The sequence below is a fragment of the Drosophila simulans genome, chromosome 2R (genome assembly GCF_016746395.2).
Source record: "Drosophila simulans strain w501 chromosome 2R, Prin_Dsim_3.1, whole genome shotgun sequence".
Taxonomy (NCBI): Eukaryota; Metazoa; Arthropoda; class Insecta; order Diptera; family Drosophilidae; genus Drosophila; species Drosophila simulans.
The window spans coordinates 20,617,625-20,644,592 of NC_052521.2; the positions used below are offsets into that span (position 1 = coordinate 20,617,625).

The 26,968-nt window shown below is 47.1% G+C and overlaps 4 protein-coding genes across 6 annotated transcripts in view; 1 reads left to right on the plus strand and 3 right to left on the minus strand.

Moving 5' to 3' along the window:
* The window catches only part of LOC6735883, a 48,095-nt gene extending 23,158 nt beyond the window's left edge, over window positions 1-24,937 (plus strand). The window contains exons 4-14 of the mRNA XM_016168810.3: window positions 6,807-6,981; window positions 14,069-14,201; window positions 14,659-14,802; window positions 14,887-15,087; window positions 16,680-16,748; window positions 17,663-17,772; window positions 17,835-18,049; window positions 19,267-19,405; window positions 19,621-19,726; window positions 19,794-19,944; window positions 22,671-24,937. Coding sequence (XP_016029240.1) covers window positions 6,807-6,981; window positions 14,069-14,201; window positions 14,659-14,802; window positions 14,887-15,087; window positions 16,680-16,748; window positions 17,663-17,772; window positions 17,835-18,049; window positions 19,267-19,405; window positions 19,621-19,726; window positions 19,794-19,944; window positions 22,671-23,806 — 2,579 coding nt within the window. The 3' untranslated portion in view covers window positions 23,807-24,937. The remainder of the gene's footprint in view (window positions 1-6,806; window positions 6,982-14,068; window positions 14,202-14,658; window positions 14,803-14,886; window positions 15,088-16,679; window positions 16,749-17,662; window positions 17,773-17,834; window positions 18,050-19,266; window positions 19,406-19,620; window positions 19,727-19,793; window positions 19,945-22,670) is intronic.
* On the minus strand, window positions 1,971-4,587 carry LOC6735880 (odorant receptor 59b). Of its 2 annotated transcripts, XR_006541519.1 has the most exons (4): window positions 3,736-4,587; window positions 3,320-3,677; window positions 2,877-3,265; window positions 1,971-2,220 (listed from the first exon to the last, which is right to left on the minus strand). XR_006541519.1 is itself a non-coding variant. In XM_002082754.4 (3 exons), the coding sequence occupies exons 1-3, from the start codon at window positions 4,503-4,505 to the stop codon at window positions 3,197-3,199; spliced, it is 1,197 nt and encodes a 398-aa protein (XP_002082790.1). In that variant the 5' UTR covers window positions 4,506-4,587; the 3' UTR covers window positions 2,737-3,196. The 2 variants fall into 2 exon arrangements, 1 of the variants encoding a protein (XP_002082790.1); XM_002082754.4 differs by lacking the exon at window positions 1,971-2,220 and having other exon boundaries at window positions 2,737-3,265.
* LOC6735882 lies at window positions 1,971-9,096 on the minus strand. Of its 2 annotated transcripts, XR_005543522.2 has the most exons (3): window positions 8,938-9,091; window positions 8,434-8,663; window positions 1,971-2,220 (listed from the first exon to the last, which is right to left on the minus strand). XR_005543522.2 is itself a non-coding variant. In XM_039291312.2 (2 exons), the coding sequence occupies exons 1-2, from the start codon at window positions 9,047-9,049 to the stop codon at window positions 8,485-8,487; spliced, it is 291 nt and encodes a 96-aa protein (XP_039147246.1). In that variant the 5' UTR covers window positions 9,050-9,096; the 3' UTR covers window positions 8,444-8,484. The 2 variants fall into 2 exon arrangements, 1 of the variants encoding a protein (XP_039147246.1); XM_039291312.2 differs by lacking the exon at window positions 1,971-2,220 and having other exon boundaries at window positions 8,444-8,663; window positions 8,938-9,096.
* LOC6735881 (putative odorant receptor 59c) lies at window positions 4,847-6,604 on the minus strand. The gene is made up of 2 exons (XM_002082755.4): window positions 5,575-6,604; window positions 4,847-5,519 (listed from the first exon to the last, which is right to left on the minus strand). The coding sequence occupies exons 1-2, from the start codon at window positions 6,348-6,350 to the stop codon at window positions 5,060-5,062; spliced, it is 1,236 nt and encodes a 411-aa protein (XP_002082791.1). The 5' UTR covers window positions 6,351-6,604; the 3' UTR covers window positions 4,847-5,059.
* Window positions 24,938-26,968: the final 2,031 nt, after the last annotated feature.

Here is a 26,968-nt window from a genome sequence, read left to right on the forward strand (position 1 = left end):
CCAAGGGACCGAAAATGTCGCCTGACAGCGCAACAATTAAGCTATAATATATAGTAGGAATCGGAGTGAGCAGTCCCTTTAACTTGGCAACTCCACTTTAAATGGAAATTACCTGGCCCCACCCGCCAATCCGGCAGTTCCGTTTGTAATTAGCCGGATTCCGTCTGCTCTGCCGAGCATCTAATCCATTCTCGCGGCCTTCCGCATGACTGTCCGCATGATTGTCCGTATGGCTGTCCGTAAGGCTGTCCGTATTTGACGGTGACGCGTGAAAGCTAATTTTATGCAAGACCCGCCACGGAGGCTTCTTGTCAGCGTCCTCAAAGCGCGGAATATCCACCATTCGCCCTGCTCTCCCTTTAAATCTGCAATATTGGAGGCGATGCGATGGAAGGCATGCTAATGAATTTTAATGATGTTGGCATATCCCATCCCGTGCCTCCCATCCTTGGCACTCACTTGTCCAACAGTTTGCATAACTTCAGCAAATGCACTCGACACGAGCGCGCCGCAACATTTCAAAATAATTTGCAAATTAAAGGTTACGGTTACGCCACGTCGCATCGCCAGCCGCATTCCCCATTTGCCGGCTTTCCCATTTTCCCATTTTCCGGCTTGCGTGTGCAACGGTGGCATGCAAATTATTTGTTTGCTTGCCTACAACTAATACTAAATGCCGCGGTTGTGCCACTACATGGGCTTTTCTGTACTTTCCACTGAGCGAATAAAAAAGGCCTTAAAAAGTCAAAACTAGTGCTTCAAGGGCATTTTGCAGGTTAAATTATTGTTTTTAGCACAGAATCTATATGGTTGTTTCCTTCCTTTTTTTTCCAAATTGCTTTAAATCTATTTTAAAAGTTTGGCTAACTATTTAAAAGCAGAACAGTGTTCACTGAAACGCGGATAACTAACTTTGCAGGTACCACGGATCATTTATTCTTTACGAACAGGATGACTGACTTAATGATTCTCCCTTTAGTTCTGCAAATGGAAGCACATAAATACAACACTCAATTTTAAAATGCAAAGATTGACAATAGTTGCTGCACTTTGACCTTTGCCCTACCCAGTATACAACCTTCAAGATAACTTTGTGAGTATTTTGCTCCGTGTGACCACCACACACTCGCATTCCTTCACCCGTATCCGGAGATCCGGAAAACCGGACTGGGCCGCAGGCTCAGGCCTGCAAATTGCATGGACGAAATTGCACGAGATGCCGCTGAAATATGTGTGTTACGTATACGCCGTGTGTTCGATCGCCCTCTTTGGCTGACTTTGGCTGTGACACTCGCCCACTCAGCATGTCCCTCCGTGGCCGAGGGAAAACAAATGGAATCGAAAACAAACATTCCGCATAGCGGGTGGCAAATGTGGGTGGGCGTGGCCGGGGCACATGGCCCATGCATACTAATGGCATTTTGGCACAGCCGAAAGCTGATTGCAGGCAGGCAGCCAACTATTTGCCATAGATAGATAGATAGAAGTCCGGTCCTCGCTCGCTTGTTCGCAAATTGAAAAGGCTGCCAAAAAAAAAAGGAATAGCGAGCTGGCCAAATTATATTTGTGGCTCTAACAATGAGCGAAAGCGTTTCCTGTTTGACATCGGGTCATTTATCTAAATTTCTTTAAGTTTGATTTATGGAGTGCCGAAACTGCTGCCCTTTGCCTCGATTTATGCGAATTTGCATATTTGCATACTCCTTTGGGAAGTTTGTCTTACTGCTTCTTTTTATGGATATCAAGGACCTACGCAGAGTGTGGGCTTTTTCACACCACAACCAATTTGCGGGCTATTCAAGCGCAATTAATTTGATTATATGTTTGCGGTGCGCAAGGCAAATGTTTCTCCTTTTTATTTGACGCCGAAAAAAGCCAATTCGCGAAGTTATTACCTTTTCATTGAATAATTAATCATATTTTTTGCCAACCCGGCGGGCCATCGAAATGTACAATCAATTCGAATCGAGTGCTTTTAATAGCCTTTCCAGCTGCAGTGAAATCACTTTATTGGCTGTTAAATTCAGAAAATGATTAATAATAATGTCGATTTGAGTGCACTTAATACAGTAATTTAGGCTAATTGCTCATGGCGCTTGTAGATGGTGGCCAAATAGATGCAGCTGCAAGTGTTTAGACAGGCATCAAAAGTCATCGATTGATTGAGTGTGTATAATGCCCATGATGTTTCATATTTGCTTTATGCTGTGCCAACATCAGCTGTAATTAGGCAAAAAACGAATCAATCACTTGGAAAACTGAACTCAAAAGGTAGTAATTACTGGAGAGAGCACTTAAATTTAGGTCAAGATTTTCTCAATAGCTTTCTCGAAGTGGAATGTGTAATTAAACAATGTTTTTGCTCGCATTCATGTAATGTGTTTTCCATCGGATAAGCCCACATCTTGTACTTAAGTATTCATAGATAAACCGTGAAATAAACCGAATAGAACATGAATTTCTGACCGTTTAAGTGAGGGTTTGTCTGTCAAAGGGAAGTCTGAGCAGAGGAATAAAATAGACGGAATCCTTCGGTTTATTTGCCCTACCATTGTTCGTTTCAATGGCATATTTGCAAATATTCCCGTGCGTCTAGTGCAAACATATATCAGGGTTCATCCATCTTGCCCCATCCCAACCACTCCACATGTTTATGTACTCCAGTGTGGAGCCTTCGTTTTGCGGGAATATGATGACGCGTGTGCGGCAAGTAAACCGCAAAAATATGTCATAATATTTGCTTTTGCCACAGTCTGGGCGATCCGTTTTGTATTATTATATACGCTCGTGCTCCGCCTTTTCGCCGGCTAGCAGTCACGTGTTTAACATAAAATTTAAATAAAAATCGCATACAATATGTAAACGGTTATATGTACTTCCTGTGGTTGCTCCATCCCTCCGTGGCGTATATTTTCCAAGCTTTGGGCCCATTTCCCAGACGCTTGTTGTTACAATCGTCGACTCGTCTGGCTGTTGTAATTTCCGTCTGCTAACGCAATTTGCGAATTCAGTCTGACTCTCGCATCCTTTGGCCTGGCCATTACCATTTAGCAACTAAATCAGCCGAAATCTTGCCAGATAAGCCACAACATATACACATTTTATGCAAAACACGCTCGTAAAGAATTGCTGGGGGGGCTCTTTTTTCGGGGCTCATGGGTGCAGGGCAATTCGGAATCATTTTTGTGAGCTAATTTTACTGGAACTGCTCGGCCAGATTCATTTGTCGCACTATTGTAATGATGCTGAAGGCGAACTTGGCCACCTAAAATGGGTCAAATGTGAAGTTGGCAGTTGGCGGGAATGGAGTAATCCTTACGCTTATGTTGCTATTCATGGAGATGGGAAAGATGCCTCCGGCAATGAAGATTATCGGCTGCTGGACATGGTGCATGAAGAGCACCAGCGTGGCCTTGTAGCGCGGCTCCGCGTCCACCCAGTTGGACTGGAAAATCTCGTTGGACAGGTCCTGGGCATCGTCGATCAGCATGTTGCAGGTGTAGCAGAAGGGGAAGGTCTGCAGCAGGATGGTGATGACGAACAGGAGCGAGGCCACGCCCTTCCAGAAGTTCGAGAAGAAGAACACGTTCACCAGGGTCAGACCCAAAACCGAACCAATCAGCGCGAACTGCACGAAGATGGTGCGGGATATCATGGGGCGAATCATGTCACAGCATCTGAAAGATACGGGTGATAACTAAGCAGAGCACCTTATAGATCTGCAAGCATTCCCACTTCAGTATAGTCTTGTGGTCCAGCACGCAGTTCACCAGATCCTGGTAGTTGTCTGCCTCGCTGCGCTCGGGATCCATGCGCAGGCTCCGCACGTGATCCTTGAGGACCTCCATGTGGGCGCGGAACATAATGGTGAACATCAGGGGATACGTGTCGGATAGCTGGTCCTGCAGCACGGCGAAGGACATGGTGATGTACTCGAATATGGCCTGGATCCACAGGCTGCCCATGCCATCGCGCCAGTCGATGAAGGGATTGTAGACGGACCACGGAGGACGACCACTGAGGGCGTAGGACAGGAAAGTGGAACCAGCGTATCCGCAGTATATGAAGCTGTAGATCAGAAAGGCGTAGTTGCAGCGCGCCACCATGTTGTGGATCCTCTCGCGATCGTTGTCGTTCGCCAGCCTCTTGTCCAGGGAGTCCAGCAGGATCTCCGTCTTGCGCAGTCGCCAGAGGAAGAGGTAGGTGATGGTTGACTTCACCGAGGCGCCGTACACATTGATGCACACCTGCAGCGAGGTGAGGAACTCACCGGGCGTGAAGTTCTTGAACTCCTGCACGTAGCTGATGATGAAGCCCACGGGCAGGTAGAACACCCCGAAGGCGAAGGGCACGCAGGTCCAGAAGAGATACACGTAGCGCAGGATTCCCTCCTTCGGCGGTATCCATCCGATCAGCCACATGGCCCGGTACAGATATATATTCCCCTGGCGGGACTGCACTTTCTCCGTCAACGGAGCCGGTTTGATCAGCTCGAACACCGCCATGATGACCACTGACCTGGTCGGTGCCAGCACCTGCACTTTATACCCGGTTACTATAACCCTTCAATCGAACAGGTGCTCCATTCCCGGGCTACAGACACGCCCCATCGTTTTGTGGTCTGTAATTAGACTTGACCAACGGCAGCCAGGTGTTAAGTGTTTAAGGGGATTTATTATTGAGGTGCAAGCAGCCCTGTCAACTGTCAATTAACCGGCTTAATAGTTAATTGTCGGGTGCCCTGGTTAATAAACCAATCATGCTAGTCAATTCAATTCAACTTTTAAAGGGCGAAAATTGCTGTCATTCTTTTAAATTATTGGTTTACATACACAAATTGAAATAATTTCATAGGTGTAACTTTAATGTTGACGACAGGTATTGGGGATTTGGCGCATATTCATTCGGTTTTTGGCCCGGTTTCCCTTCTTATTACCACATGGCACTGAAGATGTTTTTCGAGTGTGTAATCACTTCTGGAAAGTTGAGTGGATGTGCAAACACTACGGGGCAGCAAATATTGGGTTAAGCGTTTTTCTTTGCCTTGCTCTCGAAGGATCTAAGGATTTATATCGCCATTGCTCCTGTCACTGAAGAACTTCTCGCCCAGATTCATTTGGTTCACGATTGTGATGATGGTGAAAGCGAACTTGGCCACGGCAATGTTGCTCTGCACCGAAATGGGAAATATGGAGCCGGCTGTGAATTGAATGGGCTGCTGAGCCCGGTGCAGGAAATACAGAACCGCCGACTTGTAGCGCCTGTCCGCAGTTATCCAGTTTGAGTGGAACAGGGCGTTGCTGACATGGACGGAGTCCTCGATCAGATGCTCGCAGAGCATGCAGCACGGAAAGGACTCCGTGCAGATGGCCACGATGAAGGACACGTTCGCCATGATCGTCCATATGGTGTTCGGAAAGAAGAGGATGCTGATGGACGCCAGGCCCAAGTCAATGCCAACCAGCATGAACTGGGCAAAGATAGTGATCGACAGGATGGGTCGAATGATCTGGGAGCACCTGAAATGGTTCTTCCTTGAGTGGAACAGAGAGACCATGAGGCCACACATCTTACTGTATGATGGTACGATGATCCTGAATGCAGGCCACCAGCTGCTCATAGTGTTCCATCTCACTGAGCTCCGGATCCTGCCGCAGATTGGCAATGCGATCTCTGAGAATAGCCAGGTGGCAGCGGAACAAGGAGATGAACACAATGGCATAGGTGTCGGATATCAACTCCTGCATGGTGCCAATGGAGACCACACAGTACTCCAGTATGGAGGCTATCCACAGCTGCCAATGGCCATTCCGCCAGTCCACAAGTGGGTTGTACAGCTGCCAAGGAGCTTTGCCAGCGAAAACCGAAGTGAACAGGGTTAGAAAGCAGAAGCCCAAGTACGTGGACAGGAACAGAATCACGATGAGATTGACCCGTGCCACCATCTTATGGAAAATCCGACGCTGTGTCGGAGTCACACATCTCTTGTCCAGGGACGAGATAAGCTCATTCATCCGGCGAAAACGCCACATCTGGGAATAAGTCACGCATGACTTGATCACATTCCCGATGCAGTTGATGTCCACCTGCAGGGAGGTCAGGAACTCCGTCGGCGTGAATCTATCGAAGTGCTTCACATAGGTGAGGCTCAGTCCGAGCGGCAGATACACGATTCCCAACCACATCGTGGTCAGAGTCCACAGCGCGTAGATCCATCGGAGCAGACCCTCCTTGGGCGGGTTCCAGCCCAGGAAAAATGCGATGCGGTAGTAGTAGTCACTGGCATCCAGGGAACTCACCTCCTGGTCAAGTGGAGCAGTTTGCAGGCGCTTGAAGAAGAACTTGGTCATCTTAAGGGGCCGGATTTAATACTTCTAGAGCGGAGATTCGCTCGAAGGGGTTTTTATACGGCAGTATTGCCACTCTGATTTGCTTTTAATGTCGCGTCATTTTTGGTTTATTCATCACAGAGTCCCGAGTCATCCAAGGCTACACGTTTGCACTTATAAAGTCATTAGTCGCAGGATTGTCTTAGGCAACGCAAACAGCCAAGGTGAAGCACTCGCAGAAAAAGTAGTTTAAATATTCCCATTTCCCAGACTGTCACAAAACATCCAAAGTCTCATTAGCTGCAGTTTCCATAGAAATTCGTTTCGATTTCTCGCTGTGTACCCCTTGGGGTGCACTGAATTGCTGGCTGAATCCGAGAGCTGCTGACTGCCGTGAAAGGCCGATCGATTTCTGGGTCCTCTAATTACAGTTTGCATAATGGATAACGCTATTGAAACCCTTCCGTATCCTTGCAGCCTTTCATCTCTACTCGAACCGCACGGAGGAGCGCATCGAGGACGACACGCTGGCTGTGAAATACGAGGACGGCAGATGGTCAAAGCCGTACTACGACTGCGGCGGTGGCAACATCTGGATGCTTACCTACACGGTGCCGTTCTTTGGGTATGAGAACGGCACATATCACTTCAAGTGAGTATGGATATCAATATCCAATCAAAGTATCTGTGTATCTATATGCCCAAAATGAGTTTATATCTATGGAGGTATCTTAGAATGAAGGAAAGTCTTATAAGATATATTGCGCCCTACATTGTTTTTGAACTATCTGGCATAACCTTTGCCCCCACATTCGTATCCCTCATATGAGGATTAACGAGTCCTTTTCTGCTGGCAACGCAATGGGTACAATGCACAAGTGCGGCAAGTACATGCACATGACGGATGCCGCCAGATGAGTATTTTATAAATAATTCGCAGCATGGGAAATTTCGAAAGCGAAGTGCAATGGTGCGCTAAGTGCCAGCCGAGCAATGCAGTTTTCCCAGCGAGCAGCCGCCGCTGGCAGCGACAGACAGGATGGCATGGAAAGGAAAGCCGGAAAAGTCGGAAAACTGAGCGAGTGCCAGTTTTTGGCTTTTGTCTAGAGCGGACCAAGTAATTGAATAGCTGAATGGCTGCTCTTGGGCGCCCTTTTCGGGCTATTGGGCCGAGTTCCAGTGTGGCACGTGCAATGTGCCACCAACCGAGTTGAAGTTTTACTACTTTGCAACTTCTGCCCAAAATCGACTGACTGGATGCACATTCCGCTCACGCACCGGCCCAAAACAGAGTTCTTTGGTCGGAGCACAGCATCTTGTAAAACTTTCTGCTCTTTCAAGTATCTCGACTTCGTTCTTGGCTTAAATAATTTCCCCCCATTCCCTCTTTCATTTCTTTGAAATAGTTTTGTATTTGTATTTTGCTCGCTCTATGGCAAGTTTTTCAATTGAATGATTTCGCGTTAGGGGAAGTTATCTGGTTTGATAGAACGCTGTTTACAATGTAAAACTGATAAATAAAACAAAATTCCCCTTGTAATGCTTAAAACTATTTGTGCGCCCAAATGCAAGAATTAAAGTTGCTAAAGTAAATGCTAATGCTTGTAAGCCATCGCACTAATGACAGCTGTTAACTATCAGAACCCTTTCATACTTATGACAAAACACCGCACTGCGAGTGGGCGTGGCCGTGGGCAAAGGGGGCGTGGCAGGCGGTCGGCACTTCCACTCTACTTCATGCATAATTCGCAATTATCAATGGCTGGCAGCAGACAAAAGCAAAGCAGGCAGCAGATTGCGAAAGCAAAAGCACAGCAAAAGCAAAAGCACAGCAACAGCACAGCACAGCAAAAGCAAAAGCAAAGCACATTTTGGCCAGCAAACTATTTTCACTTAGTGGCTGAGTTAGTGTCGGTAGGGAGTGGCCAGGATTACGTGGCTTTTGTTTTTCGACCAACCGAAATTGCTTTTGACTGGCAGCATGGCTGTTGTTGTCTTGAAAGTCGTGCGGCATTTGCAGCAATGATTTAAAGTCCAGGACTTGGACAGATTTGCTGGAAATTCCGCCACGAGTTTATTTACTTTTCCCTAATGAACACTTTACCTGTTCTATTTCGACTGCATATCGTTGTGTACATCATTACCGCACATCCCACTATTTGTTCAGGAAGAATATTTCCTTAGTCTCGATCATTCGCTGCTCCACCGGACTGGCAGTGGCCAAGCCCTCGGGAGTTGGCTTGTAGCAGTAGCAGGGATACACCAGTCTGGCTTCATCCGATTCGGGAGTGGCTCCTGGCCGGGGAGTCGTCGTGAAGCGCAGCCTCTGTTGCCCTGGATAACGAGATTATTATTTACGAACGAAAATGTTTGATTTGATTACGGTTTAAGATGCTCAATCAAAACGCAAATCATACATGCTTTTGGTTGGCTTTCAAAATGATTTAATTGAAATGAATTCGCCTGCGGGCAGCCAAATAAGCAGAGAGTCAGAAACATGTTTTAATTAAATGCAATTTTCCCAGGCATTTGTTTCACATTTTTTAAAGTTCACTTGTAATTTATAGCGTATTTATTTATTCACTAAATGTTTTGGTTCTGTACTCACATAACGACTGGTAGTACTGTTTGTGCCACCAACTCAACTGTCGTTTTGGCGACTCGGAGGTTGCAAGACGCAGCAGAAGTAGAACCAAGATGCGGAGCCACTTGGAGGCCATATCTGTTTGCAAATATCTCACCCGGTTGGCCGCCCCTTTCGGGACCTTGGCTAATGGCTTCCGTAATTATTGCAAGCACTTCACTTCGCTCTAAGTAAGCGTTTAAAATTTAATTACACACGCCTTTGCGATGCGATGCTCCATTTCGGAGCTATTTTCACTGGCAGGTGAACGTGTGCCGGGTGCCAGGTGGACTTTTCAAAATTTAATTAAAGCAATCAATTATAAAGTTGGCTCCTCCTCACACATGCCTACTTGGTGTTCGATGACTTTCCACGCTCGATAAATTTCACACGCAGCCAGCTGGTGGGAGAATTCCGGGGGTCAGGGGTCAGAGGTCGCAGGATTCTAGCTTTGTGCGGCTGGCAGCGAGAACAGGACCTCCAGAGAGCGGAAAGGAAGCTGTCTGCCGCTGGCGGAAGCCCAGCAACTGCCTGCAATTAGTTGCAACATAAATTTGGCCCGGCCAAGTGGACGGAGGCACTGTGGGTCGACCGGAAGTTGTGGCTGTGGTTGTCGGAGTGGAAAATACAGCTGATTCTCAAGTTTCCCTGCAGATTTGCGGCACTTGCAGAAAAATCAATTCAATTGGCTTTGAAGTTGATGTATAAGCCAATAAATTTCTACAAAACTAACTATTTTCTCTGCCATTTAATAATAATGTGTTAGCTATATAAAGAAATATGCAACAAAAACATTGGATAGCCATGTTATTCAGTCACCTTCATTATTTATTTGTTTTTCGAAGAGTAACAAGTAAATAGCTGGATAAACATGAGCATTCGCCTGCCATTTCCCACTGTAGCGGTCCTGCTGAATTAATGTGGAAATGTTAAAAGTTCGTTAGTTCATTCTAGTTTGCACCGCGTGGCAGCTGCACATTGCGAATGGTTAGCCTGGCCGGAATAGAATGCAGTCCGCCAGCAGGAGGAGGACGTCAAACAAAGCTCATTTGTTTCAGCGGCTTACGGCGGGAAACTGGGGGCCAAAGGACCAAAGTTGAGCTGTAGCTCCGGGAAAAGTGGGCTTCCACATCCCCGCCTGCCGTCGAGTCCACATTCGAGACCATGTCCGTGTCCGGCTCGTGTTAATAATGTGCTGCTATCAGTTTCCCATTAGTTGGCAAAATTAATTTGTTTACGTTGCGGCGGAAGCGAGGAGCACAGAAAATAAAAGAACACTAAGCGAGGATCGTGGCGGAAACTTGCTAATTAATTTAATTTGCTATGCGGCGTGTGTAGCTGGCTCATTTTTCTTAATTGCATGAAATATGCAGGCTTGTCGCCGGAAAAGCAGGGAAAGCCGGAAAGCCAGACCAAGCCGAACAATAAGTATCCGCATTAAGTTAGAGTTAATTTTATTATAAATTATTTGGCCAAACGGGCGCTAAACGCACAAATCACATTAGGCGCCCGCTGCGAAAGGACATGGACACAAGAGTCCTGCCACTGCGCCTGCCCACCAAGGACCTCCTGCTGGAGCAATAATTTTATTTGATTTCATTTAAGTTTCGCTTAGCGCTCACAACTCTGCGGGCGCCGACAAAGTTTCAATATTAAACAGGGCCAACGGGCCAAAGGGCGGCTACGAATGCGGACTGTAATCCCAGCATTGTATTTACTTGACTTATGCTGCAATATGGCTCAGATCCCTCCACCCCCCACCACCCACCATCCACCCGTTTCTTGGGGACTCAGCATAATGATGCAAACGGAAACGGAAATATCAAATATCAGGCAATAAGCCAGCCTTTGTAAGTCGGCAGCCGGGACTGAATGTGTGCCTGATTATGGATTTGCATGTGCAAGCCACTGAATTCCAGAGAGCCAAGTGTGGTTGCCCAAAGATCTGCGTAGCCAGGTATTGGCAGCCAGAATTTCGTCTCACCCATTTGTTGGCTTTAATGTGGCCTCGCTTTAAGCCATATTTCAACGCCGCTCGACCGCCCAGAAAGGTTTGACATCCATTTTGGTCCTGTCATCGGGCCGTATTTTAAATTAGTTTGTAAATGAAGGCCGCCTAGCTGGCTGGCAAATATGGGAGATTAAGAGCTTTGCTCAGAGTTGTCACCATTTTCCATGTCCATTTTCCGGCCAGTTAGCAGAAACTCTTCAAAGTCAAAATGCGATTGTATCTTTGCTAATTGGAAGACATGGTAGAAAATTGAAGTAATCATCAGATAAGTTCCTAAGTGGAAATTGAAAGTATAGAAACTTAATAAGAATCACAATGATTCAAACAAAACCCTAATATACAGAGTAGTATGTCCTTTTCTTTTTATTCTAAATGGTACTTCTAAATGTCAATTCTATCTGAAAACTTCTTGATTTCGCATTTTTGAAGTGGCAATCTGCCATCACTGATTGTGCCAACAGACCACTGCTCACTGTGCCGGCGAGGTGCAAACTACAAACCTGATTATGTGCATTAGCAGCCACGACCGAAAATTGGGCACGCATGGCGTATACGTAATGTGGCGCTGGTACAGCAGATGAGTTGTTTACAAACTGGCAACAAAACGGTATGCGTAATGGTGGATAGGTTTTGGTTCGCTTGGGTCTGGGTTTGGCTGCCTGTGATGGTACATCGTATTACGTTGCCAGCAATAAAGTTGATGCCATATTTTGGTTACGCGGCACTGAACACCACCATCTTTATGAACTCGCAAATGGAGCAACCAGGGAACACTGCTGTCGCCAGTTTTAAATAGCTGGCACGTGCATGTATGGCGGGTATTAGGATGTTAGACATATATAGATAGGGAATAGGGAGAATGTGGACGGGAGTCCCGGCAAGAAAAGCTCTACAGATGCATTTCACTTACTCACGTAGTGCGTGTTTGTTGCACGTGCTCCGCATCACAAGTTGCACTCCCCCGAGTCCCTAATCCAGCGCCGAAAGTGCTGTGATTCCATGTTATCCCATCCTTAAAGTGCACTCGAAGCTGGATTTAATCAAAACCCATTATATGATGTACCAATTTAAGTCAATATGCTGGCAAAATGTCACAGTTAATTTGAATTCAACAGGCCTGGGCGAACCCATTAGCAATTTTGGCCTCAGACTCTACGTCGATTATGGCTCATTTGTAGGCATTAGGCCGAGTTGTCCGAAAAGGCGTTTGTCATATAAATCAAGTATCCGCCAGATAGGCAAACATTGTCACATCAGCAGGCATCGGCCGACAGCCCGAGGCGCAAACTAATAAATCAATAAGGCACACACACACACACGTGTATCTCAATCTATATCTATGTCTATTTATTTGTGGCACGGAAGCAGGACAAACTCGTTCGGTCGGCTCAATCAGCTTATTTTCTAATATCCGTTTACAAATTATCTTCAAAAACTGTCAACAACAAAGCCAGCCAGACAGACAAAGGGCGGCGAAGGCATGAGTAGGGAAAATGAAACCACAGCAAATAAATGGCATTGGGCAAAGGCAAATAAGAAATGGGGAATAACACACGGACACACAACACACATCCTTTCGAACTTGGCCCCAATAATGCGGCAAAGGACGAGGCAAACTGGCCGCCCAGTCAGTCGGGTTGCTGGACACAAAGGCGTCGGGATCAACTGCCTGGGAATTAACATAATCATTACGATAATGTAATATGGCCATTGTGCAGCCAGTCCCGCCGCTGTGCATTTCCCAGCGGTCCCTTTTCCCGAATTTCGCAATCAATAAGTTGTCAGAAACAATCAAATAAATACAAACTGATATGTCAATATTAACTGACAGCAGGCACCATCACGAACCGAACGTCTGCAGTCCCGGATCCGGTACTCCGATCCCGGCCATTCGAATCCCATCCCATCCTCACCCGATCCCTGGGATATGGCCACCGGATATGGCCGGGACAAGCACATTATGGCCGACGGTGGGTGGGCTTGGAGAAAGTCGGGTTATTGAAAAGAAAACGAAGACGAAAGTTCATGTGAAACTTTCTCTTTGAACCAACGAAATGGAAATCACCCTTGCCGAAAAAACCCCGCTTCTCAATAATTGGGGTCCATTATATTTTTCAATTTAAAAGTGAGCTTGTGGAGGTTTCTATGACGAGCGTGTGAACGCATTCAAGCTTATTTCGTTCCAGTCCACAAGAGATTTATTGTTTTTCAAACAAAGATAATACTAGTAAGCAAATTAAGTTTCCCAGAACGTCTTTTATCATCTGAGTGCGCTGCAATTCAATGGCCAAACAGTCAAGTGCAGACATACTGCAACATTGAATATCCAATTTATATTTCATTGAAAACCCATAAGAAATTCCTGCAACTTTAAAGACCTTGAAGGCAGATGCCGCAAGAAAACTTTCCCCGGCTGACGGGCAAGGAAAGCCGGAGAAAGGACGAGGCTTTGGCCACAGCTCCGGCGTGAAAATGCGGACGAGTAGGCAGGCCGAGATTATGCGTAAAATTCTACATGTGTTCCGGCCGGGAGCCTCCAGCTGCCTCCGTCCAGGATTTTGCTTAGGTATGCGTGTAATTGGGTGGCTGCCCATTGCCGGGGGCGACCTTTGCGAAGGCATACACGCAGGATATGGGATTCCAACTAGCCGGCGAGGGGTCGACGGCTTAGTGCACCCTTTTCATGGCTTTATGTCTTTGTAAAACGACAAGGCCAACCCATACCACACCCATTCCGATTCCCATTCCCATAGCCCGTCAACGACAGCAAGAAAATAATTTTCTGCTATTTTTTCCGGACTTCGGAAGCCGGAACCAAACACGCGTGTCCTTTATCCTTTTGTAGGCTCTACCGAGCCTAAGACATATGCACAATCAGAGCGGGAATTTATTGTTTGTTATCGCTGAGGACTGGCCGTTCAACTGGCAACTGGACACCCGACCATGTCCATAAATATCCATGGCTGTCGGTGCACCGGTCTTATTGAATCCAGTTATAAATGGCGCCATTTGGCTTAAGTGCCGCCCAGTTGATTGTTAAGCTGACAAATTAATAACATAAACTTTTAACGCCTTCTGCTGACTACCCGCTTTTCCTTCCCGCAGGGGCACATCTGGCATCGACATCGACTTGCGCCGCGTGGACATCGACCAGTGTCCGCAGCGCCACACGCCGGGCACCAAGCGACCGCTGAACATCTTCGCCGGCACGGACAAGTGCAAGCAGCGCACCACCATGGTGAGAGTCAGTCCGGCTACACAGAGAGAAATGTGGGGGCAAAGTGGCTAGCTCATAGCCCATTCCATACACAGCACTGCGTACTCTTAAGCACTTCGTAAGAAATTTTCCAACACAATTTGAATTTTGGTGCGTGGGCTTAATGGAGCCACCGTGGAAGTGAAATCTCATATTGATGAGACAACAGAATATTTCCGAGTAACATTTAAAGTACGCTAATAGTACGCAGTGGCTTTTTGCAGAAATGGTTAACAACTTTGCTACAATTTCTGCGCAAAGAAGTTCCAAGAAAAGTCAACTCAGACACTTAAGTGCCTGAGACATAATTTTATTGCGGCAAAAACAAATGCTAGCCAGATGGGGACAACGAATTCCTCGCTGTGTAGACACCCAAATTCGTCGCAGTCAGCACTTAATTTTCATTTCCATTCCCCCGTCTTCCATTTGCCGTTCGCAGTGCGAGGCCATCATGGGATTGGGCTTCCGGCGCGGCTCCTACAAATGTCTGTGCCGCAAGGGATTCTACTTCCCGGACATCGTCTCGCAGCACAAGTTCTTCAACGGCAGCCTCCTGGAGGAGGAGTACGAGAAGCTGATGCTGGTAAGTCGGATGGCGGATGGCGAATGGGAGGTGCCGCGTCAAGTGGCCGCCGTAAGAGCCTTATTCTCATTAAATATGTATTAGGGCAAGAACTCCACGTACAACAGCAACAGCGAGTACGAGTGCCTGCCCTGCGCCGAGGGCTGTGACTCCTGCGAGGACTCCTCGCCCTGCATCGCCGCCCTCAACTGGCCAATGCGCACCAGCATCCTGGCGCTGGCCTGCATCGTGATTGGACTCCTGCCCCCGGCCGCCTGGTTCACCTTCCGCTACCAGCAGGTTAAGGTGAGTCCTGTGAGGGAGTCCTCTAAGTAGGATATCTGTGGGCAGCCAGGCTGTGCCTGACTTCATCTAAACAGATCTCCCAGTTTCAATTAGCCATTAAGTTTATTTTAAAGTTGAAGCAGGCTAGAAGACTTTAAGACAGCCGCTTTATAAGTGCTTTCAGCAGGGATTTATTTGCATTATGTCTTGAGAGGAGGAGATTCAACGTTTTTCTAATTCATTTCACTTTGGCCATCTACAAACAGAATCTGATGTTCAGAAACTAATTGGTCAGCAAAATAACAATTTCCCTACGAGGTGAAAGCATCCTAATCTGCTTGCTAAAACTCGCAAGCTGCAAAGCTCCTTTCCGAGTCACAGTTGTGGAATTGAGAGCCCTGGTGAATCTTCTGAAATCCGCACCGAATTGTAAAGCCATCATAATGGCATTATCCCCGGCCAGTCGCAACCGGTCCATCCATATTTTATTTTCACTTGCTTACTGTGTTGTTGCGTCCATCGGTGCGCACTGTCAAATAGCGCTGATCCCGAGCGGGCCAACCTAAGCTGCTGTCATCATTCAGCCGCTAAGCGGCTTACCATTGTTAGAATCGAGTTAATTTTGAACGTGCAGCACGCTCAGGATGGTCAGGATGTCGGGCATCCTGGCAGCTAGCAGCTAGCAGCCCGATGACAGGCGGCAACAGGCCAACAGGACAGCGGATATAGTCGCGCATAAGCGGAAGTGCAAACATTCGCACAGCCGGTCACGCCCACATCCTGCTGCTTCCTGCCGGCAGAAGTGGGCGTAAGTGGGAGTAGCGTAGGTCCAGGACCTCCCATCTCGAGTGTCGTTCGGTCACTCATTAGACCAGAGAACAAGTCCAGCTGACGGCGTCCAATTGTCTCTGGTGTTCGGATTTCAGACACTCGCATTTTTCCCGTCCACAGCGGATGTAATATATATGCACTGAAAACAATCTCGCAGTTAGGATGAAATATCTTTTGATAAACGATATTTATTCTACAATTTATTGAGGGAGCATTATGAGTATCTGAATTTATACCACACGCTTACATCGCTGATTTATGTTTGAACCATATTTATAATCATATTTTTTTGCACCCAGTGAATACATGTTGGGTGCGGCAAGTGAGTTATTCAGTTCCCTTGTCGCAGTCTGACATTTGTGTGCTGTCTGTCCGACATCGCCACATCCCTCCATCTTGCTATACCCAGCTCCATGGGTCCCCTTGCCCATTCCCCAGCCCGTTCCACTTGTCCGCCTCCCAAGGCAACTAGCCAACTAAACTGTTTTCATTCGTAATGCGATTCTGTCGCATTTGTGTCTCCGGGGAAGTCCCCAATGGGCGCGAGATGGTGTGTGTGTGTGCCCAAACTAATTAAATGGCGCTAAACATGCCGCCCGACATCCGACATCCTGCCAAGTGCGGGTCCAACTTGGAGAGTTCGGGTCCTGTAGAGATTTCCTTGCGTCCTTGGGCAATCGTGCGGATTAAACGATTTCAATTTAAATTCGCAAACTTTCAGCCAGCAAGTACTTAATTGGAAATGTCCTCTTGTCCTGTTCTCCCGTTTTTCCATTTTCCAGGTGGTGAGGGCCGCCAGTCCGGCTTTGTTGCGGGTCATCGCCTTGGGAGCGTTCTTCATCTACTGCACGGTAAGTAATGGATGGTGTTTTCCATTAGTCAATCGCCTGCATACACAATAACTTAGCAATTCAGTTTCAATTGAGTGGCATAATCAATAGCAAGCGCCTGCTTTCACTGCAATTCGAATTAATTAAGAGTCATCGAATGCATCTGAAACATTTTCCGGGGGCTTACAAGCGGCTCTGTCGAACATTATTACAACTCAATGAAGCCATTCGGCGCTCGAAGCCATAAATAGCCACGTAATTTGCATTCGGTGAAAAATGAGATAGAAAAGCGCTCGGCAAACAGAGCACTCGAACCCCAAGCCCATCGATTTCTACACAATTTAATTTGATTGATTTATGGTTGGCGAAGGAAACTAATGGCATGCCGGCCAAATAAACAACTTTAAGCGGCAGTTCATCGAACATCCTGCGAGTGCCTGTCCCAGCATTTATTTATGTGTGGCAGATTTATTTGGCCGCCATGAGTATCTCTTGACGACCACACAAAGGCGTGGGAGGATGCGAGCAGGATGAGGCTGAGAATGGGGATAAGCACGAGTCCTGGGGGTCAGGACGAGGAGGCCTGTCAGCACAGTTTGCTTTATGATTTTTTAATATGTGCAAGGCGTGAAGGCAGCCGAAAATAGAAGCCAATATAGATCCCCCGAATAACCTATTGTCCTGATAGCCCGCTTCATCAATGTTGGCCTATTGTCACACTTGGCTTTCTGGTTTGATGGCTTGGGTTTTTCGTGAACTGCGGCTTGAATGACAAACGCTAGCTTGCACTTATGTTTTGAAGAATCATCCGGAAAAGTACCACCTAGTACTTTTCCAAAGGAACCAAAGTGTCGGGGAAATAGGTGGCGATATTATTGATTTCCTAGGCATTCTGGGCAGAAGGCACCTATTAAAGCTAATGTATCTATCTGCAGAACATTGTGATGTATCCGAATCCCAACCTCTACACCTGCACGGCGCGCATTTGGCTGCGTGAGATTGGCTTTTCCCTGACCTACGGAGCTCTGATGCTGAAGACCTGGCGGTAAGGATGTGCAGTGCCTTCTTCAGGATATTTGAGTAAAATTTTGGGTATAACGACCACAGGATATCGGTGATTTTCCGCGTTCGATCTGCGAAGGCTGTGAAGATCACGGATGCCGCCCTGCTCAAGAGACTGGGCATCATCTGCGGAGCCATCGGAACCTGCCTGCTGGTCAGGACACTCGTCTCTCCGCCGGACGTGGTGGTGGGACGCACCGCCGACGACCTGAAGGCGTTTCTCTGCAAGACCGACTGGTGGGACTACACGTTCACCTCGAGTAAGTTGGCAATACGTAGAACAATTTGGCTCGAACTAAGTTGCTTTGCCATCGCAAAGGCCACTTAAAGCGAGCTCTGTCTCTTGCAAATGGAAAAAAGCCACTATGTTCTCATAACGCATATGCACCAGTAAAAAAGGAAAAAAGCCAGAGAAGAAATGGAAAATGCGAAAGTGCAGCAGCATGAAATCGTTGTCTGGCCAACCGGCACAGTGGGTCGAACACCTGCTGCTCCTGTTAGCATTGCACACACATCAATATTTTCCCCTTTTTTCACGACTTCGTAGCTCACTTGCTCTGCTCTCAGAAGTCAAATGCCTGGCTATCATGGGTTTTAGAGTGGACGGTCTCCTAAGCGAATTTAAGCTAAACTACTTTCTTAGTTTATTAATCTGTGTGTGGGTCACTTAGTCATCCGAACTAGGGTATATCCTTTGGGTATATCCTTCTTAAATTTATTTCACTTGTTATAAATTGCGTTTGAAATGGGTTTTCCCACTAAAACAAATAAAGCGAATCAGTGGAAGTTGTAGGAAGTGGAAGTAGACTCACGACTTTCAGCCGCAATACGGTCCACCCTAAAGGGCACAAAAGTGATTTTTCCGTTTAACCAACTGACTGGCGACACAGGTCCGTGGCATAAGTTGAGTTGGAGCTGCGCAGGAGCGGATTTGCCGGGGATAACTGCGTCCCACTTACCAGGGCGCTTAATTAAAAAAGTTCAGAAAGGACCCGGGTGCTTCTATCTGCATCTGTGCATCCGGGCATCCGTGCAACTGTGTATCCGTGCAACTGTGCAACTGTGCAACTGCTCTTTTTTGTGCCACACACGCACACAGCAATTATCGCTGCTTCTCGCGTTCATCACGCACTTTGGCAGCAGCCAGCTGCTAAGTAACTTCATTTGACTTGGCTACACGCCAAAGCTCGTATTACATTTATAATTGCATGTTGAACATTTCCCCAAAAAAGAAAAAAATGAAATAAAAAACTACTTTGGCTGCGGCAACATGCATTTCCATAGTTGCGGCCAATAGAAAACGAAGCCCGGCAGCCATGAAATTGTATATTCACTCTTTTCGCATCTAATGATATTCAGAGCTCAGTCGCGGCCAACTGTGCTGCGGTTTTGGTAATTAAACTTCAAAGTGAAGCTGGGCAGCCTGCGAAGTGCACAATGGGTCTAATCCCTTCGCTCCGATTCCATTCCTTTCCAGTGGAGGTCCTGTTCCTGGCCTGGGGCGTCCGCCTGTGCATCATGGTGCGGAAGGCGCCGTCGGAGTTCAACGAGAGCCGCTTCATCTCGATGGCCATCTACAATGAGTTCCTGCTCACCTGCTTCCTCAACGTGTCCATGTAAGTAGTCCACATCTCCTTGCTCTTCAACAAGTTCTTTGAATCGAGCATAGCTGATTTCAGCAGAAATATGCGTTGAGATTTCCTTTGGCCTGAAAGCATGCTTCAGATCCTTTAGTTGATTTCCCCGTATTAGTGGCAAGCAGATATGCCTCCTGACTCAAGCCAATCCTTCCTAATTGGTACATCTATTTGATTTACTCCTCCGCATCCAGGCTCTTCCTGCAGTCGCCTGCCAATCCGGACTTGCTGTACATCATCTTCTTCTGCCACACCCAGCTGACGGTGACCCTGCTCCTGGCCCTCATCTTCGGCAGCAAGGTGAGTAGCGGAGTCCTGCCCCACCGTTCCGGCCATTCCGTGATACTAGATACCCACTTTGACGCAGGTGTACATCGTGCTGCGCAGCGGCAAGTCGCACCAGGAGAACATCGGCATGGGCACCAAGGCGTCGGGGGCCAAATTCAATTTTCGTCCCCAGGTGCGCACCTTCGCCAATCCCAGTTCGGTGACCACTTCCACGGTCCCGGTGGCAGCAGGTGAGTCTAGTGGAGTGCCAGTGCTCGTCCGGCGATAGCGGACAATTGCCCCATTTGTCCTAATGGTCCCGGCGTATCGACGCTTATGACAAACGACAGTGTCCACTTGACAAACGATCTGCGGAGGGAAAGCAGTGTACTCAGGTACACAGAAAGAAACGCGAAGTTAGTTCATGTAAAATTCATTGCATAAATTCCTTTTTCCAAGTTTCTCGATTATTTAGAAAGATTTAAATCTGCAAAAATATACTATAGGTATCTCGTTTTGCTGATTTTCCTTCATAGGTAACTCCCTTTCGAAACTGAGACTTTTTCCCACAGTGTAGCGTCGATAAAGTCTTCTCCCGAGTCGACTGTTATTTATGGCGTATTATTTGGCAAATTAAAAAATGAGCGGGACAGGCGGCGTCAGGGGCACGCTTATCGGAGCTGTCTAGACATGAGCCATGCCACATCCAGTTGACAGCCCGGGATGCTGATTTATGGGCCGCTCCTGCGCCGAAGATCCTTCAGAGCAATCTTAGCTGCGGTTAACCCGCGATTCATGCACGTATGTGTGGCAGTGTGGCAGTGTGTCCGTGTGTGTGTAGGTGTTCCCACGGAAGGAAAGAGCTCCGGAGCACAAACTTCCGCCAAGTTGCCGCCGACGCCATATTTGTTTACCGCTTCGCTGGCTTTGATGTATAAACAACTATGTGAACTCCCCCGGAGGGCTTGGCCTGGCCACCACGAGCACACCCATGAGGCAGCCGAGCAGACCAGCCCAGCCATCCCAACCGGATGGCGGGTGGACTCACGTTTCTGGCTGCCGGGGAATTTCCATTTGCGTGGGAAAACTTTAAGGCTGTGAAGAGTCTGTAATTGAACTACGATATTGCACGGATGCCACGGCAACGCAGCCAATAACTTTTGATTAGAAATTAAGTTGTAACCAGGGGCTAACTTCGCCATAAGCAGCGAGTTTTCGATTAATTGCATATTGGAAGAATCCCGGGAAGTAGGAGCGGTTTTAATGGGGAAAAAGTTTAAATAAATACTATTATTGCGTTTGTTTATCGACGCATGTTTATACTGAGTTTGTGATAAATATGGCTTGCATAAATATTTCAAAGAAGCTCTAGTCATTGGCAGTCGCGATTTATTATTCCATTTAAGAGGCCCAATGAAAAAGAGCCATGTTTATATTTGCATTCGCTTGAACTGCATAAATTAATGCACATCCTGGCGCAAAATGGAATTTAATCTGAATGGCAGGAGAGCAAAATAGAAGATACTCGTTGGTAATTTCAGGAGCTGGCTCCTCTTGGCCATTATGCCTTTTTGGCTGCCATTGTTGACTATTCGGTTTGATGGCGAGCCTTTTTAATTCCAGGAGTTTATTGCCAGGGAGCCACGGTTTATGTTTTAATGCTTTACGGGCTCTCAGTGCGGCGAAGAGGTTTTTATTTAATTTTTTATAACCCGCATTTCTATTTCGAAACAAAACGTAGCGCATTTTTGTGGCTGCGTAAATTGTGCGTTAAATTTACATTTTTTTGTTCGGGCCGCTCGGCCTTGTCGCTGCTTTTTGCTGGGCGTGTTTTTAAGCGGCTCTCAATTTGCATATTTAAATTGAACAATCACAAAGTAGCAAACACTCAACCGTCCACCCACACACTCACACACATATGCGGGGTGTATCTGTGTGGCGCATTTTAAATAACTCGCGAGCGCAAAAGGAATATCGTGTTGCATACTAAGAGGGGCACACATAATAAATTCAATTTTGGCCAGCCTCGACTGCTCCGCTCGCTTAATTTCACAGCCATAAATCTAAATTCATCGGGCAGTGGGGAAAAAAAGCGTCTGTTTTTAATACACTTAACGGAAAGAAGGGTCACAAGCCGGTTGAAATCCTTCCTCCATTTTGGAGCCACAGCATGTTTCCTTACGCTTGAAATCTTGTTTGTTTTTCCCCTATTATTTGAAACTTGATATCTTCTGAGTGGACTTGGCTTAAATCATACCGACAGGCTTTCAACCGAATTGAATGGCCATTTATCATTCCGCCAGCGAAGAGGAAGTCTGCCACTCCGCCAAGCCGCACTGAAAACCACAACAGGGTCCAACTTTCGCCCCACATTCCCACTTTCACTCTCGCTTCCACTTCCGCAGACGGTACAAACATTACGCATTTAAATGTGGGGTCGCTTTTGGGGGTTTGGGGAGTGCGAAACTTTTGACATGGACGCGCAACTTTTTAGTGCAAAAGTTGGCAGCGGAAAGCAGGAGCCTCGCTTTTTAGCGCGCCATGAAAACAGCTTTCACTTCCACAGCAGATCGTATCTCCTGTACATTTGTTGCGATTTCTGGTTAGCCCTTGGGCGGCCAGAATACCAAGGACCACTGACTCCCAACTACCAATCTTTAAATTGCTGACCTTACTTTAACTGTCCAATTTGGGGGTGACCCTATCTATAAAGCCACACATAAAAATCCAAAAAATTAAATAGATACACATTCTATATCTTGATTTTTTATTCTGTGTACAGAACAATCATGAATTCGATTTCACAATCCCAAAGCAAAATAAAATAACCAGTATTTATGGGTGTCTTGAAACAATATCATAATTTAAAGCTACCTTAAACCTTCTTACGTATACGTATTAACAAAGTCATAAGCTTAAGCCATTTAAATCACTAAATTTCTACTTTTATCCAAACCCACCCCTGCTGCCCGCCCAGAAACCAAGCTGTCCGACCAGGAGGCGCTGGAGGAGATCCGCCAGCTGAGCATGCAGCTGCAGCGCATCCAGGAGATGGCTCCGCCCAAGGGCGTGGCGGTGATGACGATCTCCAGCCTGCTGGACGGCCTGAAGACTCCCGGTGGCCTGATGGTGGTGGCGGCGGCGGCGGGCGCCACTGCCCAAGGCCACTCGGCCGCCAACCGCCAGAGCGCACTGCCCCTGCTCGCCCTGAACGTGGAAATGCAGAAGTACAGCCAGCAGAACAACAACTCCAACGGAGGGCGGGGGAGTGGCCGGGCCTCTATTCCCACCATGGTGCTGGAAACGCCGCCCAGCTCGACGCCCCCGTCGGCGGCGTACGAGGAGCGGGCCGTGAACACGGAGCTCAGTGGCGACGACTTCCGGGAGCAGCTGCTGCGGCGGACGGCCGATGGCCACATCATCTGCAGTCGCTGCCTGGACGCGTCCAAGGAGCACTACTACTGCTGTCCGCCGCGCAGCGCCTGCGACCATCTCGGCTCGCCGAAGGAGGAGGGCAGCCTGAGCTTCGCCAACATCAAGCTGGAGTGCATGTGCTCCCAGTCGGAGGACCTCGACCAGGAGGTGGGCCAGCGCCAGCGGCGGCCCACGGTGCGAACGGCGGCCACCAATACGCCGCCGACCAGCTGCAAGCGGGCTCCACGCAACCTGCTGGAGGCCGAGCTCAGCATTTCGTATCAAATTTGTGATAACTGTAGAAGTAAGTACAAGCTAACGGGCCGCCGACGCAGCGGCAGCTACTCCCAGGCCCAGGAGAATCCCCAGCTGGGCCAGCAGCCGGCTGGCCAACTGCCCATCCAATCCCGCAGCACCGAGCTCCTGGACCGCACCACCGCCGCCGAGGTCGAGACCGAGGCCGAGGCGAGGACCAAGGCGGCCCACTCCACGGACGACATAGTCCTGTACTCCAGTGCACCCGAGGAGCTGGCCGTCCAGCTGAACGAGCCCGTGGCGGCTCCCTCCCTGGGCAATGTGTCCAACAACTCGAACAACTCGACCAGCGGCAGTGGAGGCACCACTCGACCCAAGCGGCCAGACAAGCTGGTCTTGGACCTCAACGATCGGTCCAAGTACACCAAAGAGGTTTCCGTGTAGAGCGAATGAATCTTGGCCAGCAATGCAGAGCTGTTCGGCGAAGGTCCGTGATTTCCCATTTGAATTCTGTTCTAGATTTATATGAGATGTTGGAGGGTCATGGTTTTGGAAGTCACTTCGCCATTGCAACCCGAAATAATTAAATTGTTGGAGGAAATGTTGGTGGAAATGCAATTGCCGAACAGATTTTGCATTGGCTGGCGGCAATCGAAATTGTTTTATGCTTAGGCCAGTTGAATTATCAAAGACTTTACTAAATTATATTTGTACAACTAACTAGATAACTGATTGATTTAGCTAAATGTAGGCATAAGTCGGAGTGGAAAACACGCGATTTCAGCGAAAGCGAAGGCGTCTGCGATTTGCATTGCTAAGCAAAATGATTTGCAACTATAATGAGCCCCGAATGTTGTGAATTTATTGAATTTGGCACGCACCGCAGACCCGAAAGTCAACAATGCAGTTCGCTGAAAGTCATGTGCTTTCGATGGAATATTAATAAAATTTACATTTCATGTGTGTAGATAATTAAATCTAAATTGCTTACTAATTGAAAATCGCAGCGAGTCATTTCCAATGGAAATGATTTGCGCACTCATAATGCATTTGCTGTTATATTTACTATATTAAGCCATGTTTAAGTGCCGATCTGATCTATTCAAAATGGGAGCCCAACCACATGCACACACTGTTCATTGCATAATGGCCACTCTGTAATATAGGTAATCATAAATTAAATAAAATGTGTTGATGTGAGCTGTACAATACACATATCTCCGACAAACTCCAAACTCACACAACACGCTCACACCTTCCAACTAATATAGTGAGTAAATAATTGTAGCTACAATTAAGCATTAACTAGATGTCCCACACCTAGCTACACTATTATCAATACTTCATTATCAATAAATACCCTTTGCCGAACCGAAATCCCATCTGCATCACGGATCGAAATGACATTTGCGAAATCTGCGTTGTCGCTTGAAAAGGCCCGAACAACAATTGCGTGTACTATATTTACGTACTGTAGTTAAGCGTTGATGTTATTGAGTTGGAAAATATGTGCATTAAATGCGTTTGTTTAAAGCAATCCAATAAATGGCGACTCTACTGAATGTACACCTAAAAGCAGTCTTTCCTTTGTCACGGCGCTGGAATTTCGGCACAAAAACGATTTGTTTATCTCCTAGCAACTTCATTAAGTATACGCACCGGGGTACCAACTCGACATGCATTGCGGGGTGAGTATGCTACAGAGGCCACACTCAAACAAAAAATGCCACTCTTTCTGTCAGTCATTAAATCACTTCGAAATTATCAGTCAGACGGGAAGTGCTCCACCGATCTTTTCCAGTGCATCTGTCTATCACTGGGGGGCAGTAGATGGAAAGTGTTGGCGCCTTTTTGCGCTTTATGAGCACGTTATGGTTTTTATCTTTATGGACATGCCTGCGTGTGACCCTTTTTGCCATTTACGTCTGCCATTTCAGGAATGCCTTTTCAACTCGGGCACACATATTTGGTCCTTTGCCAGGACGCCGCTGCTTAGAAGGAGACGTTAATTTAAATGTTTTACGGCCTCATCGGAAGTTGTTTTGTTTGTGCGCCGCCTTGTTTGGGTTTGTTTTGTTCTCTGTTTGTGTATCAAATTAAACTTCAGCAGCCAGGCAGACAACTTTAGTGCTATCAGCCCCAAAAAGGACATCCCCGCCAGGATGCGTGCGTGTGTGTGTGCACTGAATGTTAAGCACTCGAAGAGCCCAGGAAAAGTGAAAATTCATCGGGCGCGGCACGTTTTCCGAGTTTCTTTAAATTGAATTTCAATCATTACACCTCATCAGATATGCCAGAATAAACATAAAATATTTATATATATATATATTCGGGTGCTGCTGGGTGTAATGTACTAACGAATTTCATCTTCGCAGCTCCAGCACGTGACAATATTAATTAAACTTTCACCATATGCGGCTGTCGCATGGCTGTCGCGATTTTAAAGCGGAAAATTCAGGGGCAAGTTGGAAAACCCGCTGACATAAGCGCAGACGTAATCGAGGCAGTTTCCGCCTGGCTAGCGAACAGATTTTTTGCTTTTATTAACACCGCAATGGCGCAATGCCGCGAATGCAGCGATATATCGAACTGCCATTTTTTGGGCCATTTTTCCATGGCGGGTTTTCACTATTTTTCATTTAATTGCCCCGCAAAACAAAAGCAGTTGAGTGTTTTTTTAATGGCAGTTCGAATCCGTTGAAAGTGGCAAGGAGCAATTATGTGGAGCGTTTACTGCGAAATGTGCGGCGAATGCGTGCAATTAAAATGGGATATTTTACATTAAGCATGCATATTTATTGAGTTCTGGATAACTAAATTGGAAGTGATTTTATTGAATAACAAAGCTTTTGCGCTAAGCGTATTTGTTTAAATAGCACAAGTGGTCATAGTTTACCACTCTAATGATGGGCTACTTTAAGTGTTTAAAAGTGCTTTAAATTCACATTAAATCCATGGGCTGTGCCATTAAGAGCGTTTAATTAAACGCCTGTTGCAGAAGCAGGCTCGCCAGAAAGTCGGAGGTGAAACTTCCCCCAACTGGAAACTGGATCATAAATTTCAAAGCGAATTGAGTGACGGAGCAGGGAAGAAGGGGGATTGGGCTGGCTTTGCCAAACAAAGAATATGGCACTTACCAGAAAACACAAATTGCTTTTCTTTCGCCAGCCGGAAAATTGCACAATCTTGAAGCCGGACGGAGCCAGACGGAGCTGAAATACTCGTATATTCACCAGCCGATGGTCTTTGATGGCCAACTGTATTGTTTTGAGCCCGGTCTAAAGCGAGTGCGAGTTGCCAAGCATTTCAAGGATTTTTCCATCTCTTAATTACGGCAATAAATGCCAATGGCAATTTCTTCGGCATTAAATAAGCACATGTTAACGGCCTGGCAAGCCTTCAAAAAAGTGCCTTCGCATAAAAAGCAGCTAAAGGCGGCAAACTCCACACACACTTACATCACACATATGCCAAAAACAAAGCCGAATGGAAAGGGGGGAGTTGGGTGGCGGCCACTTGCCAATTGAGTAACAAGCTGGCGGCAAGGACACGTGCTCCTGGGCGTGGAGCCAATTAAAATTAAAGGAGCCTCCTCCGGATCGGTCG

Bases quoted from the DNA above. Each gene is read 5' to 3' on its own strand.
- LOC6735882 (XM_039291312.2), bottom strand. From the start codon at position 9,049: ATGGCCTCCAAGTGGCTCCGCATCTTGGTTCTACTTCTGCTGCGTCTT. The intron at 8,664-8,937 runs GTGAGTACAGAA...CTCGTTATCCAG, and splicing joins ACAGTACTACCAGTCGTTAT to GGCAACAGAGGCTGCGCTTC.
- LOC6735881 (XM_002082755.4), bottom strand. From the start codon at position 6,350: ATGACCAAGTTCTTCTTCAAGCGCCTGCAAACTGCTCCACTTGACCAG. The intron at 5,520-5,574 runs GTAAGATGTGTG...GAACCATTTCAG, and splicing joins GATCATCGTACCATCATACA to GTGCTCCCAGATCATTCGAC.
- LOC6735880 (XM_002082754.4), bottom strand. From the start codon at position 4,505: ATGGCGGTGTTCGAGCTGATCAAACCGGCTCCGTTGACGGAGAAAGTG. The intron at 3,678-3,735 runs GTGGGAATGCTT...CGTATCTTTCAG, and splicing joins GACCACAAGACTATACTGAA to ATGCTGTGACATGATTCGCC. The intron at 3,266-3,319 runs GTAAGGATTACT...GACCCATTTTAG, and splicing joins CCATGAATAGCAACATAAGC to GTGGCCAAGTTCGCCTTCAG.